The sequence below is a fragment of the Dromaius novaehollandiae genome, chromosome 6 (assembly GCF_036370855.1).
Source record: "Dromaius novaehollandiae isolate bDroNov1 chromosome 6, bDroNov1.hap1, whole genome shotgun sequence".
Lineage (NCBI taxonomy): Eukaryota > Metazoa > Chordata > Aves > Casuariiformes > Dromaiidae > Dromaius > Dromaius novaehollandiae.
The window spans coordinates 21672057-21692300 of NC_088103.1; the positions used below are offsets into that span (position 1 = coordinate 21672057).

General features: G+C 37.3%; 1 protein-coding gene across 3 annotated transcripts in view; it reads right to left on the reverse strand.

The window, feature by feature from the left end:
- Positions 1-20244, reverse strand: part of LRMDA (leucine rich melanocyte differentiation associated) — a 714902-nt gene that overhangs the window by 92552 nt on the left and 602106 nt on the right. For all 3 annotated transcript variants that reach the window (XM_064513828.1, XM_064513829.1, XM_064513830.1), the window contains one exon: positions 15983-16067. In XM_064513828.1, coding sequence (XP_064369898.1) covers positions 15983-16067 — 85 coding nt within the window. The remainder of the gene's footprint in view (positions 1-15982; positions 16068-20244) is intronic.

Below are 20244 nucleotides of genomic sequence, written 5' to 3' on the forward strand. Positions count from 1 at the left end.
GCATAACACTTAATTATTTTTGTGAACAACTCAGAAAAGTACTGTGTGGATCATTTCGATTTTGGGGTTTACTGGACAGGAAAAAACTTGTGCTTCAATGAAAAAGCCCTTGGCTTGCTCATCTTCTGCCCATTATAGCTGGGATGGGCTGCCTGTCACTCTCTTACAATACCTTAAGAGAACAGTGTATGTGAACCGGCTAAATGATGTGATATTGCTCTTTCGCTGAAACAGCACTTTGTAATTGTTCGAAAAAAAGGCTGTTACAAGAAGAGGGATCCTTTATTAAAATAAAGATCTTTTTAAGGGGAATATTTCACATATGCAAAGGAGGACCATTATTAACATGGAAATCGTACATCACCAAAAAAAAAAAGCCATCACAGCTGAGATTCTCATCAAAAGATCTGTATGCTTTAGAAGAAACTAACCCCCAAAGGCTACTTTGAAAACTGTAGTCTACACACACTGAATGCTCCCTGACGTGTTTCAGGAGGAAGGATAATGATGTCAGATGATTCAGTTGATGCCCAGCACCGTTAATTCTACACTGCCTGTCTACATCCCCTCCCTGGTTTACTTCTTATGGTTTTTTTTATACTTAATGCAATTTATTCATAGAATTAGTAATCAGGTATTGAACTACACAGGCTACAATGACTAGGCAGGGCCTCTGTGCTAAAACATTCATTTTATCCTGTGGGAAGTTCTAAAAGACTTGAACATATAGAGACAGACTGCAAAAATAGAAGACAAGTGACATGGGAAAGTCAGATCTCCTGCCTGGATTGTTCTAACTCTGCACCATGAAGACACATTTTGTAGATAGCAGTGATGAAGGATATGTCATTAAAAGTCTTTAAGCAGCATGCATTCCTTTGAAGTAAGCACTTGTATTGGGGTGGGTGTTTTACTTATTAAATCTGTGGACCAGGAACAATTGAGTCCCTACGGCACCACAGAAATTTGCTTGACCACTGTGCACTGTGCTTTTGGCCTCAACTTCCCAACCATAAAAATAAGGATATCAGTATTTCCTCTCTTCCATTTGCTGCCTATCTTGTCCATCAAATCAGTAAATGAACTGGGCCAAGGATTACTTCCTCCTGCATAGATGCTTAACAGTACAGCCCCAAAAGGTTTCATCATACTCAAATAAGGTGACAACATAGCCATAAAAGAAATCCACTCTCTTTTTTACATCAAAAGGAGAGGGCATAACACCTTCCAGAACTGCAACTGAAACACAGTAGGACCTAAATCCCTCATTTTTTGCCAAAGGAGCATATATGGCACTGGAATTCTTCCTGTGCATGAATAAGAAATGACAGTGGGCAGCCTGGACCTTTCAGTAGTAATTCCATTCGTGTCAGTAGCAGATAAAAAAAATTAAATAAGAATCTGGTAAGTTATGCAGTAATCCGCTTTTGAAAAGCAGCATAAACTCCTTTGTTTGTTTTTCTGTTAAAACCACCTTTCTGATGTCAAAAAGACAAAAAAGACAGCAGAGCTTCTGTAGGTAATCCTCTCTGTCGCTCTTACCTGTGTCAAGGATGCATAAGCCATGCGTTAGTGCCACACAGGTATTCAGATAGTTTGTGAGCCACAGTGGGTTGAAGTGAAGACAAGGAAAGAGCCACATCCCACAAGCAGGATTACTAAATCTTTCTCTAAACAAATACGAAGACTGGAGACGGCAGGTGCCAGACCCTTTGTTAACTGTGCCCCAAGGCTCCAAAGCTCCCTGCCTTGTGACATTAGATCAAGTTCCCCTCTTTCCCTGCTTTCAAAATTCCCATTCTTTCAAGCTTTTTGACTTGCTTAGCCAAGCTCCACAGATTACTGCACTGTAAGTGCCTAGAGATAGAGATACTCCGCATAAAAGATACTTCAGAAATGCAGACTGCTTTGTTAATCAGAATCTCTTCAATTTCTCTGGTTTGTTAGACACAGAAGGTCTCCAAGACTCTCCAAATGCTGTTGGTTTTTTTCTTTTTTTCCCCCTTTTCTTTTTTTAAGCAACAGCATATGAAAAAATGAACTTAAAGAATTTAATTCAGCTATGCAACAGATGTAGGAAAATGTAGGAGGAGTCTTTAGATCAGTTAGTGAAGGTTTTGCAATTGCTCAAAACCACACCCAAACTCTTCAAATGCAGCCCTGTTCTTTCCCAGGTCATACAAGCAATCTGTGGGGTGGCACTTAAAGTTCCTCCCGTTTTATCATACTCATGTGTAATTTCTTTCATGTTTATGTGAGATAACACTCAATTTCACTTGTTTAAGCTTCTCACAGGGTATTAGAGTTGCATGAGGGAAAAGGTAAAAATCATGAGCTGACTAATGAAATCTATAAGAGAGCTTTTTTGTCTAAATATTGGAATGACTGTCAAGGAGACAAGCTCTGACCGTACTTCATCTTCAAATTATGATTGCCATTGTTCATAGACTAAAAGAAATCTGACAGCCATCCTAAGATTTAAGATACATAAGTATCTTTTCAATGACATATTTCAGTGCATTTGATTACTGAAATTACAATATGATCTATTTCATGCTCCCCCTTCCCTTCCAATTTAAACATGTTATCTATCAAGCTATCCCTCATTGTAGAGAAGTTAAATCTGATCAAGCTGTTCTTAAGCTTCTCCAAGTCTTTTTCCAAATCAAGAGTCACCAAAAAATTAATACTGATGATGGTCAATCAGAAGGTTTAAACTTCTTTAGAAGGGGAACAGAAAGTTTGCATGAATCTTGGACAGAATTCAGCCATAAGCATCCATTTATTCTGTTGCCATGTAGAACTCAAAACGAGACCAGTATTTCAATTAAGGCCTTCTAGTATCTATCTAGGCACTACAAGAAATGTTTACACTTAAGAAATAGTAACATTCCCTTTGAGTTACTCTCCTAGTATATTGTCAAGGAATCTTAAGCTACTTGAGGTGACACTTTAGGGTGTGATACAGAACTGACACATTGTCTAGCTGTGATGCTTAACAAACTGCGATCAGCTCAGATGATTGCATTTTACCTGTAAGGGAAGGAATATTTAGAAGCCTTCCACACTGACCTAAGTTTGCTCCCAAGAAGCCTCAGTTTAGCAGTGAGCAATATAACTATAACTTATTGCATAGACAGGGAAGGTCTACAGAGATGAAGGTGCATTCCTCACAAGGTCAGCAGACAATGGCTGACTAATATAGAAAACATATTATGCATACACATATACAGCACCCCTCAATCTCAAAGATTTTAAAGTGATAGTACACATATTGCTCAGCTATTGATTTGGAATGAAATTATGAGAGGCAAAAATGCAGCAATAACTCACTAGTGCATGACATCATAACCTCAACACGTATACATATATCTTACTCCCCTCTCCCGTCAACATTTTGTTACCCAGCAAGTAGACACTTGCCTGAAAGTTTGAAAAGCCTCATCATATATCTAGCCATATGTGCACGGCTAAAACACCTGCAGCTAGTTGCTTTAAAGCACAGAGATGCCTAGTATGTGTATGGATTTCCTCCCTATAATCTGTGCAGGTTTAACTACAGCCAGGGGGAGAAAGCACCTAGAGATTCCCTCTTGTACTAACGTACTTGCTTCCAGCACAGTATTTCTAATCTACAGATCACAGAAACCATTCCCTAGGCTGATTGAAAAATCTTTTGTATTAAGCTTATGAAATTTGGGAATCTGCAAGAAACAGAAATCAGATGTCCTTTTTATTAGGAAATAATAGAACAACATTTGAAAAATAAGACTTATCTCAAAATCCATAAATTAGCACAGCCCAAAATACCTGCAAACTGTTACTAAAAATCTTGCATTAGAATTTGAAAAAAATCCCTCCAAAACCCTGAAGAATAAACCAGTAACAACCAAACAAAAACATAACGTAATAGAGAATGTTAGCTCTCATATTTTATGTTTCTTGCTTTGTATTTCATTCTTTTCTATACTTCAAAAATACTTATGATGAAAGATATAATGAGTTTGACCGTGACAGATCAAAATGATTAGACCTTGCTGCTGCTCCTTTATTTATTTTAGAATATCTTCAGAAGAGGGAACCAGTTAAAATTAGTGTCATCAGAAAAAAATCTGTTTGAATTTTAAATAACTCATACAATATAAAACAAAATGCTTATATGGATTTAAAAACTGGGTTCTGTACTGTGAAGACCTCAGTTTCTGAATCAGACGCTGTATGCGCTCCCCAACTGTCAACATGGGGTTGAAGGAGTGCGCAACTTTTTAGCTAATTTAGAAATTGGCACTCTCCTAAATTTCCAAAGAATAGCTCTATATTTGGTCTCTCAAATGCACAAGAATAAAACCAGAACAACCTCCACAGCTTCATAGTGACAGCATTAATCCCTCACCTTTCCTGCCTGTGGCATTCTACCCCAGTCAAAAAAGAACGAGGGAGCGAGACTTGACGCCCTGGAGAGATACTGTGGCTTCTTTAGGGGGTAAGCTGACAAAGAGTGATTTTTGAGAAGAGTCACTATAGTTTCATTATGGATTATCCTAAAAAACTAATCTGTCATGAAAAATACTGTCTCTGTACAGGATGGAAGATTTAAGATTACACTCTTCCTGCTTGTGACCTTGTCTTACACATATCTCCCACTTACCACATTACCAGTTATTGTACCAGTCTCAGCAAGCTGGTTTCTGTTCTCACTGATCGCAATCACTGCTAAAACTCTTTCAAGACTTCTTTGTACTGTGGAGAACATACCTCTACATTGTATTTCCTTCCTATTTATTTACAAATCTGCAATTCATACTTTAACTTTTCACAGAACTTTTTTCTGCCTGAATGATGTTTCTTGTATCACCAAAGGAATGTCATTTACAAATCTCGCACTCTGTTTTAATTAATCCACTTCTTCCAGTCTGAACAGCCATCTTCTCTAAAGACAACAGCAGGCAGGAGCACATAAGGCCAGCAGAACATGAAAACTTACAGAGACAGTAACACTATTCCAAGCACTATCCCGGCTGTAGCATCTCTTGATGCCCTAATTCTGCTCACTTGTGGGATCACTGAATAAAACCATTATACGCCTTCCTACTGCAACTGGATTTTTAAAGAAAAACTGAATTTAGAAGACAGCTGCTCTTTCACTTTATTATTAAACTCAGTGTAGAAAGGGATTACTTTTTATAAGGACAGACTGAAACAAAAGTGAAAAGAAAGCAGTGTGATAATTAACAGTTAGGAGAGACTTCTTCAGCCATCTTCCACATGCTTACTGTCACTACCTGGCATCAGACTACAGGGCAGAAGCAAACATTACATCTGCTGTTAGAGATTAAGTGGATGTCTACACATCTCCTTTTTGCCTTACTGTAATTTCCACCTGGTATGTCTTTTTCCTGACACACCAGATACTTTACGTCAGTAATGGCTGGCGTTAGACAGCAGCAAATTGCTTCTGAATGATCTAGTAGCTTATATATAATATATTTATTATAAAGTTTCTCTCTTTTTTTTCCCTCATGGAATTTATCATTCACTGCTTTAAGCAGAAGGAGTCAATGTGCCAAGTTCATAAAATAATTGGGTGCATATATTGGGCCTTTTTTTGTTTGTTTTTTTGTGAGTATTGTTTGCTGACCTTTTTGTTTTAAGCGAGATCCAGAATCTCCCAGCAAGGCCCAAGTGATGGCTTCCATTGAACCTGCTACTTTTCCCTCATGGAAACAAAGATAACTGTTAAGACAGGCAGTGCCCATTCACAGTTCAGAAAAAATTAAAAAAAAAATAATAATAATTTTAAAAAGCTGGGTTGGTTCCTTCCTGTTAGGAAGAGTTAGAGACGAGTGGGTGTTATAGATACAGTTTTTCTAGGCACATCTCTGATTAAGTATGGTGCTGAGCCACTGCTGCAGCAGCTGGCAGTGGTGAGAAAGCTAACCTAATGTGGGGAAATCCAGCAGTTTGACCATACATTTGGTACATGCATATTCCAACTCCAGTAAGACAGGAACGCTAATTTAGGTCTCTATCAATCGTAAGAAGTCATGTCTACTATTGCAAATGGTTTTGAAAGAGCCGTCTCAGACCGTGTTGCCTTTCCATCTCCCACCAGGAGCAGTATGTGACCCAATGCTACACACTAGTAGAAGACAACAGATTCTGGGATTGCAACTGTGTTTAGTCTTTAAGTAGACATCACAAGGGTTGCTTGTATCCTCCTCTGCATCGCATACCTATAAAACAATGCTTATTCACTGGCCTTACAGTTTTTCAGCCTACTGTGCTAAATATCATCATTACATTTGCTAGGCATTCTAACAGAAATGCAATACAAATCTGTTTCACTTGAGAAGTAAAGCCTACGGTTCCTTAGGTTTTATAACATAGTGCTTAGTACAAATTTGCTGAATTTTTCCAGTGCTTCGCTATGTGATTTTAGGAGCCTATTTTCCCCAGTGGCACGTAAGTACTAAAATTGCACTGCATTGCATTTTGCTCTCAGTAGGTGGGAAAGTGCATACTCAATGGGTTATTTTCCGTTCTTTATTTCAGTTTTATGCAGCCACAGGTGGGGGGTCTTTCAGGTGGTTGCTTAGGTTTACTAGACACTTTAGAGTCATATGCAAAGCTTTCTTAAAAGGGTCTTACAAAACACACCAGTGTTGTCAATCAGGCAGTAAAAGAATTTCATCCTATGTTAATACAAGTAATTTTCAAAATCTCTCAGACTCTAAAAGGCAACATAATAGATATCAAATTAAAAGGATCCACCATCCTCTGTTTGGTAAGGCGCACAAAACTTCACTTGCTTAGACTTACTGTTTACCCCTTAGTCTCCCCCCCACTTCTCCCCAGGTGTAAGCTCTCTGCTCAAGGGCACACAAAACTAATGAAGGATGTCATGGTACTTCCTATCATTCACTTTTCTAGCAAGCAAGGCTACTAACAGACCCCAAATATCACGAAACAGAAAAAAAAGGGAAGTTGCCAACCTATTCCACATTTGCTTTCAGAGCTCTGAAAGGAACTTTGATCAGCAAACATATCATTAAATCATGAATACAGACATTCATATCCCACTAAATGTTGACAGCTTTCTCTCCTTGCATAAGAACATGCAATGAAATATTACAAAGATATACCCTTCTTTCCTGAAGGCAAAATTAAAGAAAGGAGCCTTCACTCACAGCCTCACAACACACCACACACACTGAACAAAGGAATGCAAAATGCATTGCATCTTTTAGGCTGTTCATGGGTTGGAAGAAACGTACATGTTATAGCAAGATGTGTGCACCATAAAGAACCCACACACAAGGGGATAAAATAGTTTATCGCTGTTATGCAGATGGCTGCCCTTCTGACTGCAGGAAATTTCCTCCTTCCTCACACCATCACCACCACCCCCTTTTTCTTTTCTTTCTTTTTTCTTTTTTCTTTTTTTTCCTCCAATTTTAAAGTAGGTTTCTGCCTGTATTCACCACGTGGGAATTAGTACTTTGTTTCTAACATCCACCCCCTCTTCATTCAGCTCAGTAACACTAATCCTGCGGCAGCCAGCAGAGGTCACTTAAGCATCCTATCCTATTCTGCTAAGAACCTAAATCCTCAGAGAAATGCATCTCGAAATGGAAAGTCCAAACTATATTAATCATAAACAATATGAAGAATTGTGAACAAGATTCAGCTGCAGTAATACTTGGCATGTGCATGTCATTTTCTTTTTCTCAACAAAGACAGCCCAGGTATTTAGAAACTGAGGGGTGCCAACTCCAAAATACAACTCTGGGTATCTCACATCTTCAAAAGCCTACATTTGTGTATCCAAAATGGTAGCAGTCCATTGGGCAAATTTGCTTTCATAAATAATAATCTCGTATTGTAAAATATTGTATGCCCACAGAGTACGTGCAGTTTGAAATACCTGGTGGTAGCAAGCAGTTTTGTCTACAAAAGCATCAAGAATCTCCTGAAATTTTTCTCAAAGAAATGCCTAAAGTGAAACAATAAATATTTATAATTTCATTACATTCTCTAATTTTAATGAGAAAGCATCATCTTTCACATTTCCAACCTTTGGCACTCAGACTCTTAGCATGACATAAATATTTACCTCCTGTGCAATTAAAACATACTCATATGACAGAATATTCAACAGGGACACGCACTGTTAACAGACCTTTAGTTATCAACAGTGTAAAGGTTTATCCTGTCTATGTATTACAGAACAGCACAGGCTATATGGAAAATAGCAACACGTGTCTACATATTATTAAAAATAGAGTAAATTCCCATTTAAACAAGGGTTACAATCTGCACACTAAACACTCATTAATGGTTATGAATCAAAATAAAGTGTGGGGGGGGGCTTGCAGCAGGTGTGCATATCTATGAATTTCAATACATTGTAAAACTGTCTGTAGCCAACAGCTTCATCATTTGGCCTTTCCGAGCTTGGAGACAGGCAATTTTTCATGATTTTACTATTTCTGGCCAAACAAAAAGTTTTTAATTAAATATACCACATGATTCCAGATGTTTGTTTATTTGTTCCAATGAGGCTGTAAAAATGCCTGAATGATAAAATTGGAGGACTCCTGCAAAAAACAGGCTAGGCTGGAGTACTAACTAAACACGGGGAACTCTCAGGAGAACGTGTGTGCACAACAGGCTGTGTGCTTTGACGCCTGTTCCTCTGGAAGGGCTGTAATCTCATGGCCCGAAACTGGACTTCTTGATTCAAAAAGTTTATTTATTATAAAGCCAAGCGGCTGATTCACTGGCCAATCTTTTTAAATTGCCAGTTGCACACTCACTGCATCATTAGTTCTCCTGCATATCTAAAGAAGATTTTAGCTAGGTTTATGGTTTTGGATCCAAAGTTTCCACTTACAAAAGCCAGTGTTTTCTATGTTTTTCTGCCATTTTATAGTTGCATTGCTTGGAGCTTGAGCATTCTCATAGTTTCTTGTTGCCAGCATGACAAAATGAGCTATGTCATGAAACAGATACTTTCTAGTCTACACAAAAATCTGAAGTTACAGTTTTTTCCTCATTGATCATATTCACTCTGATGTGATACTTGTATGGGTGACTGAGGCTGGGACTGCTAGGTTGGTTTTGGCAAATATGGGGAAAGTCACAATGAAAATCTCAGAAATTATGGGGGTAATGAAAAAATATAAAAAGATTCTCAGAACTTCCAAGAGTGAGATTAGGGAACGTGCTCTGAACTTGATTAGCCACTTAATTATTCTCTTTTAGTCTTTACAGCCTTGCTTCAAAAAGAATCACCAGTATTTTATTCCGATAAAAACTATTCATAACAGTCTAGGAAGCGATCTTCCTAGAACTCCCTCCAGTCAGCTCGGTCACAGCCTCTGGATTCACTTTCAAATGAAGGAACACACAGAAAATTTTCAAATCAAAAAGATGCTCTCATTTAAAAAAACACTTAACTTTTCTGAGCATCAAGAAAGTCTTTGCACAAAACTGCAAGTCACTTTATATATCATTCTCAACTTTTTCATCCAACCCTAGTTTCACATGAGTGGTTGCTCTCATCATTGTAATATACAAGATAATACTACCTTTTTATGCTGAAGTTTTGATAATCTACAGTATCCTGATTCAAATCCAACATTCCTTTTAAGCACAGACAATAAATTGTTGACTCTGCAAGTGGCAAGAACATGAATCCAATGACCCAGAAAATGTATTTCTTGAACCATATTAGTCAAGGTCAAACTCATATCCAACCACAATTTATTCCACATTTGGGAAAGTTCTTTAAGCTTTACAGAGAAACATAAAGGCACTGGCAAAGGCTATCACTACTGAGCAAGTAAGGTAAATTGGTCCACAAAAGACCACTGCTATTGTGGTGGCTCTATTCCAGCAAACAAATAGATGAGGGCTCCGAAAAGGTTCTTAAGACCTTTTTGAGGTGACTCATGACTAAACATACCATCTTTAACATGTGCTGGATCGCTCAATTCCTGTGAATGGCAACATCTGTGAGTGCGTGTCACTGCATTCAACGGGGGCAGATGTCTAGTGCATTCACAGACACTGGGCAAATATCAATGCCTGTCGGGTTCTGGTATCAGATGAAAGCAGTTCATGGCAATAAGCCTCTACTAGAAAATGTTCCTTCTAGCATTTTTCCTCACATATTTTGTTTTATTGGTCCCTTCTGCAGTATATCTATTCTTCTCCATCCCCCCCAAAGCAACTGCATCAGAAAAATTGACAAGACACTAAACTAGAGTGCAGCTAGGAAGGGAAAAAGATTAGCGTTAGAAATTCAAATTAGGTTAACCACTGAAGAAATAGGCACCTTTGGTCCTTCCTCAGAGCACAAGCTTTGACAGGTCTGCATGTGCAGCAGCAGGGGCCATCCCACACTGGCCTACTAGGAGGGCCAGGCCTCTGGTGCCCCCAACGGCACCAGAAACAACGAGCTCAGAACAAAGAGTTCTTTAAATACCTGGCATTGTCTTTTCATATTTCCAAACTGCAGGCTGTTTGGATAACACCATTGACAGATTTTTCCCTTTGGAAGAGAGGTTTAAGTTTAACCTCTTGTTACTAAGTCAGGAAAACCAAAGCTTTTTTTTAACCAAGTCCCTCTCATTGGTACTCATCTTTACCATTACTTTGCTTTCCATGCTTCTTCAGTGTCCCTCTTACTTCCACTAATGTCCATCTTCCAAATTCAAAAAATAGGCAAGGCATTAGAACCAAATTTCACATTTTGTACAGGCAAGCCAATTAAGATTTTTTTTCCCATAATGGACTACTTATTTTATTGTTCTTCCACAGCACCAAAAAAAGAGGATTTCCACTCACTCCTCTTGGGTTAAGTCATGAGAACAGCACAACTCACTGTTGCGACATATTTCCTGGCATTCAGAGGAAATGTCACAGTTTATTCCTGAGTGTTCCTGTCCCTGGAAAATATGATTTTGCTTGTTCCATGCTACTGCAAACATTTTGTTAAAAGGTCAGTAGTCTCAAAAGCAGAAGACACTGGCCTAAGAGGTGTACTGCCTTCCTCTCTATGGTATCACTCACCATAACATGATGCAGCATGAAAACAGAAATATGTTATTTTCAAATTACACTTCATGTAAACCAGCAAATCAAATTTCTCACTATTCACAATATATGCTTGAAACAGAGCTTTCATATACTTGATCTGTTTGCGATTCTCTCTTATTCATCCTATTCTGGGTTATTAAATGATTTAAAGCAACTATTTCCTATATAAACATATATCTTTTGTTAAAATTTATTTTAGGATTCCTCAGATTAATTAAAAGATAAAATACTACCCATAGTTTTACTATTATTACTATTCTCTTTTTGGACAGCACACAATGAGCTGCTTTATGCAGATATACAGAAAAATCAATTGCTAAGTATAAAGTGCAGTTCACATTAAGGAAACTAACTAATTATGATAAGTTGCTATGTAAATCACTTTGTGACTTTCCAACAATCAATTTCAAACTCTGCCTAAGCCTCTGGCTGGAGCACACAGTGAGTACCTAACAATTGTGTCAATAATAATAACCAAGAAGATTGCAATGATAATATAGACAGGATAGTTATCTTTCTGGAAGCTAGTTTTTTCGCAAACCAGTTTATTTTTCTTTTTATGCCTGTGATTTAAAGACAGTATAGCTTTTGAGAGTGCCGGTATTTTGAATTGAAAGCTTTCAAAAGTAAGGACTTCATATGTTAACATTTATTAAGAAGTGTGCATCAATTTTATAATTTTACTTCAGAAAGTTTAGAATAACACTTTAAAACTCTAGACCGAATCCGTGAAGGATCAATACATGTGATTAGTCCCACATGAAATTAAGAATATTTATTTCTAAAATCTGAGCAGGTTGAGGCTGAGCAAACTGAGGTAGAGAAGGTAATCCCTGCAGGAGAGTTTGGGGCTATCACCCATCACATCAGATATATCCCTCCTGGTTCTCCAAAAATTCCACCATTGGCCTTTGACACCACATTTGCAAAGTAATACGTCTCCTTTGACATCTATTGGATGGCCCAATGCTTGCACTACATTCAAAGTAGTGCCTTAACCAAACACACACCTCAGCTCCTACAAAACCAGTAGCTCGATTTTACATGGTACACCCCAAAATCAGTCAGGCTGCATTCTGCATGGTCATTCCAGTCATTTCTGAAATGTACTAAGCCAAATGCTCTGAGTACCGTAGCGCAGTAGAGTGGTCACCAAAACCACCAGGCAGGTCAAGGTTGGAAGCCACAACCACAGTTTCTGGGCCCACCTGCTTCTGCTTGCTTTGGAAAGGTCTCCCTGCCGAAACAAGCCCTCAGCACTTCCCTGTCAGGGCCAAAGAGGAACTGAGAGCGCCAGGAACCTCTCTTTTCCTTTGTTCAAACATGCTTTATAAAATTACCTTCAGAGAGGTAACAGGAAACTTCAAAAATACTCTGTCACTGGATTTCTGAGCCTTGCTTTTGAATGCAGCTTGCATCTTTCCATCTCAGATTGGGCACTCTCAGGAAACTAGAAAATGTGTTTCCAAGTTAAGGATCTAAAACTACTTATATAAGTACAAACTTGATTTTTAATGGAAGCTGCTTCTTCTTCCTCTTACCAGTAAGGTATTGATCAGACTTACCATTGCTTGTGCCCAGAGACAAGACAGCAAGGAAAGTATTTATAAAATGTTATTGGAAGTCAAACAGCTCACTGATATCTAAAATCATATGAAATCAAATACAAAATACTGGTTTAACGAAGCCCAAGCAAAGATCTTTAGCAGTTTGAGATCATGTTTTTGGAATCAAAACAAAAATAAAGCTAGGTAAAAAAAGAATAATAATAATACTTAGGAGGACTAGTCTAGAGAGGCACTAATTAGATATCATAAAGGACCAAGTCATATTGCTAGCAGGTGCCCAAAACATACAAGGAAGGCCAATACATTTATTGCTAAGAAATATGAACAGTGGGACTGGGTAAATGTTCAATTAAAAAAGAGGGTCTAAGCAACAAAGTAGTTCCTGGGAAAAGAACCTTTCCCAAGATGGGGAAAGATTTTTCTAAAGAATAGAAATGTGCATCCAATATTTATTGTTCTCTTTAGGTACCTATCCACTCAAAGCATTGTAGCATTTGATATAATATTTATAGGAATTATTCTTTATTATATATATATTTTTATATATATATATATTTTATATATATATATATATTCTTATTATATCTTTCAACTCTGAGGCAACACTGACATGTGACATTTTTGTGTGCTTTGGAAGTGAAAGAGGGATTTGTAAAACTCCTGAAGATAGCCTGTAGAAAATATGGAGTCAACCCCAAAAGACCAGACCCTGTCTGGAAATAATACACTGAATACATGAGTTTAGAAAGCTGTAAAATGCATGGCACAACACATGCAGAAGTCTATGTTTTTGTTCCCCCACAAAAATCATAGCTAAATATACTGAGAAATGTCCAAGTAAAACTCTACCAGTCAAACATATTCAGCTTCCTCCTGCTCCTCCTCCCAATCCCAAAGAATCAATTTACAGCTGCACTAAACTGTTTGCCAGAGTTTTAAATTCTGGTAAACAAGTTCCTCCAGGGACAAATAAGAGCACTCACAAAGTTATAGTATTCTCCTTTTCACTTTGGGCTGAAAGCTGCCAATATTTACATATGCAACAGTTGATTCAATCATTTCATACAACACTGAAAGCAATCAGTGAAGAAAAAAATTGAGATATTCAGAACCTAAAATAGCATGTTTAAGTATTTCATTCTTTTCTTGGAGATTTTTCTATTGATTCCAATTAATTTTTATGGGTTTGTGAACTTGGAGATTTTTCTTTGTATAAAAGAAGTTGATTGAGTGAATAAACCCTGCCAGCAGGTTGTTCCAAGCTTTATTCACTACACTGGAATTGTGGAAAGATTTCTTAATTATTTCCTTGTGAATAAATACATATTACTTGTTGGAGCATATTAACAATGTCTCTTTTAGGGCCAATTTTACCCTCTTTTTGGATGACACACTTCTGTAACTGCTTAATCATCAAGGAAAATTTCAGCATATGTTCAGCATGCAAAGCAGAATATTTTTGGGAAGAGTAAAGACAGAAATAATGAAGAAATGCAAACAGCTAAGGGTAAAAAGCCAATAATTTTGGTAGTATCATTTTCCCTTTTCACAGTAAGGGAGCAGGCACTCTCAAGCCCTAGTGAAGACAGTGGGATGTGGGACATTGTAAGACCCAGCTCTGAACGAACACCCATAAGGGCACATGTGCCTAGCGGCATGTAAAGCCACAGAACTGCTTCCTAGCAAGAGAAGTCAATCCGTATTTCAGACACGCAGCTTCTGATGCCTACAGCTACTGACTTCTCCCTGGTAAAATCAGATTCCAAAGTCAGCCATGAAGCCACACTGCTAATTCATTGTCACCTAAATAAATAAATCTGAAGATACCTAGCAGCTGCCTTTTAATTTTTTTTTGTGTGTATTTTTGTAGAACTTCAGCATTTACAACATTCTCTCACTCTACTTGCTTTTCATACTAGATCCTAGCTATTTAATCCAACAACAGAACTCCAGTCTCAAAGCAAACACACTTACCTGGAAATTAAAGCCACAACTCATACCTTGGGAATTTAGGGTTGGGGGTGCAAAAGGGAGGGCTGTGCTTGGGGTTATTTGTGTGTGCGGGGTGGAGGATTCTCATCTCTGAACAGAGGTGTATGCTCAAATCCAATATTTTGGTTCAGTCCTTTCTCTTTAAAAACTACCAGTTACTACATCACCTCAATGTCAGAATATAACACACTGCAGCATTTCAAGGACATCTGAGTTCCAGTAGAGCATGGCAATTTGCACCATGACTAGGATGTAGCTTGACACCCATTTGAGCCCTGGCACAACGATAGCGATAAAGGCTGCAAGCAATCAAAGTAAAAAATTGTCCTCATCCTTTCCCGTCTGAATCACAGATCCTTATTCAGTTGCATTACCTGCCTGGTTCTTGCAGTAGGTGTCAAGTAGTAAGCCATTCTCCTTCAATCTTCTCTAATGTTATGGTATCTGAATACACACTAAGATAACTTTGAAACCAAGTTACCATAAATTCATAAATATAAATATGACGTTGATTCAGGTATCCTATATAAAACATGTCTCTACACAAATGATTTACATGATATCAGTTTGGAAAACAGTTGAAACATCGAAATCGCAAGGTATCAAATGTACAACATGGCAAACATGACTATTTTTGGTGTAGTTTCAAGCTGAAGAGTACCACAAGCTTTATAAAATTTCTCCCCTTTGGAACAAAGGTGAAAGGGCTTGGAATGCTCCCTTCACAACTGCTCCAGTTTTCCACGTGCTTCCTGAACTTTGTGCTCCATAGGTATGCAGAAGGAATTCAAGAATTTGCCCAAGGTGCTTTTTAAGTTCTAAGGATTGGTAAAAAAGGAAATTGAATACTGATCCCCCTTTAATGTTGAAAAACAGAGAAAAATCCCTTTTTATTGCAATGAAAATGTGTTAACATTTTAAAATTATAGTCCTAAATTGTTAAATTGCCAAAAAGCTGTCTCTTTACAAATATTAGAAAGTTTACAAATTCTTCCAGAATTACCAATGCTGCATGTAATCATCTACTTAGCAATAGTTAAGTACTTTAATCTCTACGTTTTTCTCTCACCCACAAAAAAATATCACTGAACGTTATTATCCATAGATTTATTTGCTTTCCCAGTAGACTACCCTTAAATCCTATTTAATATGAGTTAAAATCTGTAGTCTTGACAGGTATGGTTTTCTCATCTAGTGCTTGAAAGGCACAGTGTTCTCTGTAAAGTGCCAATGCAGCAATAACTAATCGAGAGAGAAGTCCTTACAGCAAAGCTTACCACCTTGCAAGCCATTCACAGCAGTAAAAGGTTAGTTTATACCTCTGTGATTGGTGAGGTCCCTGGATCCCAACGGCAGAGGTGTATAGTGCATTTCTGGAGAGATGGAGGCAGCATCACTGGGGGCCTGTGTGATAAAACAAATATTATCAATACTGTAAGTGAAAGTCAATGACTAAGCAAAGAGGACGCACCTGTAAGGTGAGTTGTATGACGTGTTTACAGATACACAGAGTCACCAGTCATGGAAGAACATTGGTAACTGAAGGGAAACGAGATTTATTTCTTTTTGTTAAGGTTGCCTGCAACCCCTTAAAAGTAGTTTTGTACTCCTATAGAGTTCACACAGTGGTGTTAGGATACTGTCACTAAAAGAATAGTCATACAGCTCACAGCTTTAAAAATGACCATCTCTACCAGGAAATCTTTGGGCAATGTTAAAAACGCTCCTCTTGGTGAAACAGATTAATGTTTACCTGAAGGAAGGCTAGGAGTCAGCACGCAAAAAGGAAATGGAAAATGGAAAGCTGGGATGCTTGGTAGCAGGGAGAGCTACCATGCTTGCCTTTGAAAGTAAAGAACAGATTTTACTATTCCACTGTCCTGCAAGCTAAGTGAAGGGCTTTCTCAAAAATTATAATGCCTCTAATGTAAAAAAAAGTAGAAAAGTATATAGATTTGTTAATAGTAAAGCATTAAAAACCCACACAAGTCATCTAAGTCATTTAAGAAGTAAGCAGCAAGAAATCTTGCTCAGAATCCTTAACAGCAAAAGGCTACATGGGAAAAGAGGAAATCCAAACCTTTCCCTGTAGAAAAGAAAAATTTCAAGATCCTATGATTCTGTTTTAAAAAGAATAGACTGTGGCACTTAAATCCATATTAAACTATACTTCATCCAGTTGAAGAAGGTTTTGTCTGAGGGAGAAAGCAATATAAAGCCAAGACAAGTGCCGTTTACCATCCTGCTTTTTAGTTATAGAGTAGCGATGTTACACTGTTTGAAGAAGATATTAAAATAAAGGATCTTGCTGGTGAATATGAATCATCACCACAGTTTAAGAGGTTTTTTTAGATTAGATGGACTGATATCATGATAGTGACACATTCAGTTTCAGGCACCAAGTTTGCTCTGGAGCATTTGCAATCTACCCATTGCAATGCACTTAAAGGGTTTTTTTTTGTTTGTTTGTTTTTTGTTTGTTTGGTTCTTTTTTAGGACTCCAAGGATAGTGTTCACTTCAAGAATCTGAAACTACCTATCCTATTAGGAAAAAAAAAAAGTTAAATGATAATTTCTAACAGAAAAGATAATGCAAATAATGAGAGGAAATACAAAGCTAAACTATTTCTAGAATCCAGTACTAATTTATTAGAGGGAGTATGGAGAAAATAATTGCTATCTTCTGCTACAAGCTGCATCCAATGATACACTGGATTATATGCTGCAAGAGTCATCAAAGCAATCTGATTCAATCTCACTTCTTCCTTTTATAATTAATCATATCCTCAAGATGTATAGTTTTTTCATTGAAATTAAATCAAAAACAGATTTACAAAGGTTGGTTACAATATGGCCTTTAAGTATAAAATAGGGCTATAATGTTTTGGAGAAGAAAAGGTTTAAATACTAATTCAAACTTAATTATCAGACCAAACTTGAGAATAACACTCAGTTAGAAATCCACAATAATGAAAAGTAGCTATAGTAATATTTTGTTAAAGGCTGTAACTTACTTACAAACCTTTTCTTTGTCATAGCCATTGGACTCTTAGAGGATAGTATATTAAAATGTTAAAAGGTAAGTGACTCAGTGGATTAGTACTACTAATATTTTACTTTTGGAGATCAGCTTTCAATTTTTATGTCAGATGATATTTATAGTCTCCTTTGGTCCCCAGCAAAAATCAGGTAAAACACATCATACAGCAAAGCAGACAACTTAATACAGACAGATTTGCTGAAATACCAAGGATGCTACAGATCAGATCAGAGAAAACATAGAAAATCCTGCCTCCACTGTCTCTCCAGTGATAACAAAGCCTCCTTTCTGGAGAAGTAAAGCTACAGACATCGGTCTTTCAGCTGGGGCAAACCACCCTTTGATTTTGGTGAATCCTAACATACAGCCCAATCTATCCTGGTCTGTGAAGTACTGGAGGTCTTCCCCCTCATGGCCAACATGAGCTGAGGGCTTCTAACATTTCAGAGGATTAGATAGGTGCCCCATAGCAATGTGACCTCTGAAGTGAATGCCAAATATCAAGAAAAGGCATCTATTCACAACTGTCTGTTTTCTGTTTCAGCCTGGAAGTTCTGGATATGACAAGCAAAAAATGTCACTATTTAACATAAGACTTTATTTGCTTAAGTCACTCCAAAACCTGGAGGAAGAGGTGGTTGCATACTGTGCATTCTAGATGTTATCTGTCTATTCAAGTGTACTTAGTTGGGACTCTGATAATAGTGAAGGTTTCTCTTTGGTTCTTTTAATCTCAATTTAGACTGTTGACAGCTTGATGATAGCTTTTCCTAAAATTACTGGAAGAGACTTTGCCTTTTCAGCAAATACTACTGAGTGAGCAAAATTCAAGAGCTTCTAAAAAGGATATTGGAGTGAAGGGGCAATTTAGCTTTATTTCCAATTTTAGGAAAAGCAAGAACAAGAGGGTTTGTTTATTGATGTTTTGCTGCTGTTTTATGTACAGTATATAATTCCTTGTCAAATATAGAACAGTTTTCATTACCTTTCTGCTAAGCATTCAGTTAGAGTAGCTTTAATTCTATGGAAAATCATCTAGGGTTAGGATCACTTTGCACAAACACTGGCTGAAATTCTGAATCAAGTTTTCAAGTAAGCCTGCACACCTGCAGAAAGAAGACAATTTGTTTTCCCTATTGCTTACCAATACTTGGCCCTAAGATATTTTCCAAAGAGATTTGTATAGACTGTATTGTTCTTAATATCTACAAGAGTATTTTGACATATAATAGCACTGACATATCAAGTATTCATGACATTTCCATCAGAAGTCCTAGTTGCAATGGAAAGTAACTACAAATGCAAACAGCTTTGAGGAAGGCTGGATTAAATAGGTAGTATATTCAGGTTTTATAGGAACAGATCACCAAATAGCTCAATGTGAAAATTCTAACATCAGTATTATTACAGAAGCTTGTATTCTTGCAAGCATTAGTCATCCAAATTTTGCAGTATATCACAGTACAAGCCGTATATTCTAAAAAGGCAGTAGTTCCTTCAATAAAGTAATTCACATAGCCAAACATTTTGCTAAATTGGTGTCCCTATCTCTGACTTAAGATTAACCTATGAGTTTTGTCTGAGTTAAAATTGTTGTATTTGAGCCTAAATAGATAGCCTACCAGACTTTCAAATCACGTTCCTTAAAAGCACACACACTGTAGAAGCTGAAGTAGGAAGGAAAGTGCTATATAAGAAACAAAATGCCCCCACAACTTTGAGTAATTTTAACTAAAGCAATGGTATTGCTTAGGAAATTTACCTTCTGTTGAAGAGTAAGATGTTGCTTGATATTAGCCTATGCTGGTTAGGTTTGATATTTGGCATTTTGGCTACAATGGAATACCATTAACACCTGTTAATAGTTGATATTTTTGTGTCACATAGCCTGTATTTGAATCCTAGTCTTTCTCTACTTTCTCTCTTTCAATATTTATCCTTTCTTAGCATGGTCAAGAGACCACCCTTAAATCTGTGGCATGCCACAGATTCTTACAACACCTATACACATCAGTAACTGTAATAGTCACTCTTATATTATACCTGACAAATTTTAAAAGATAGGAAGAACAGCAGCACATTGTCATCTTCCTGAGGAGGATTCAATGGATATACAAAACACTTATGAAAAGACGTAATAAGTAAAATTGTTTCAATAAACACACACACGAAAGGAGATTTCCTTGGGTGAATACACTTAATTCTAGAATATTTTCGGAGGAGAGAAATCTTAGCTCAGTCAGACATTTTTCAGACATCATCCATAAGACAGATGGTAGAATGCAGAAATGAGATGCGGTAGCTACAAATTTGTTCAATCAAAAACAAACCTCTACCCAAAGTAAGCAGTAAAAGTGTCTAGAAGGTATAAATCTGACAAAATAGTTAAACACCTCAAAAGACAAAAATTCCAAAATGAATCACAGTCATTCAGCTCATGTTGATTTCTTATGCCAAACACGCTCATCCTTAAAATCAGATGTTGTACACGGTGGGCAAAAGTTGGAAATGATGCTCTATAATTTCACTAGCATGTATGTT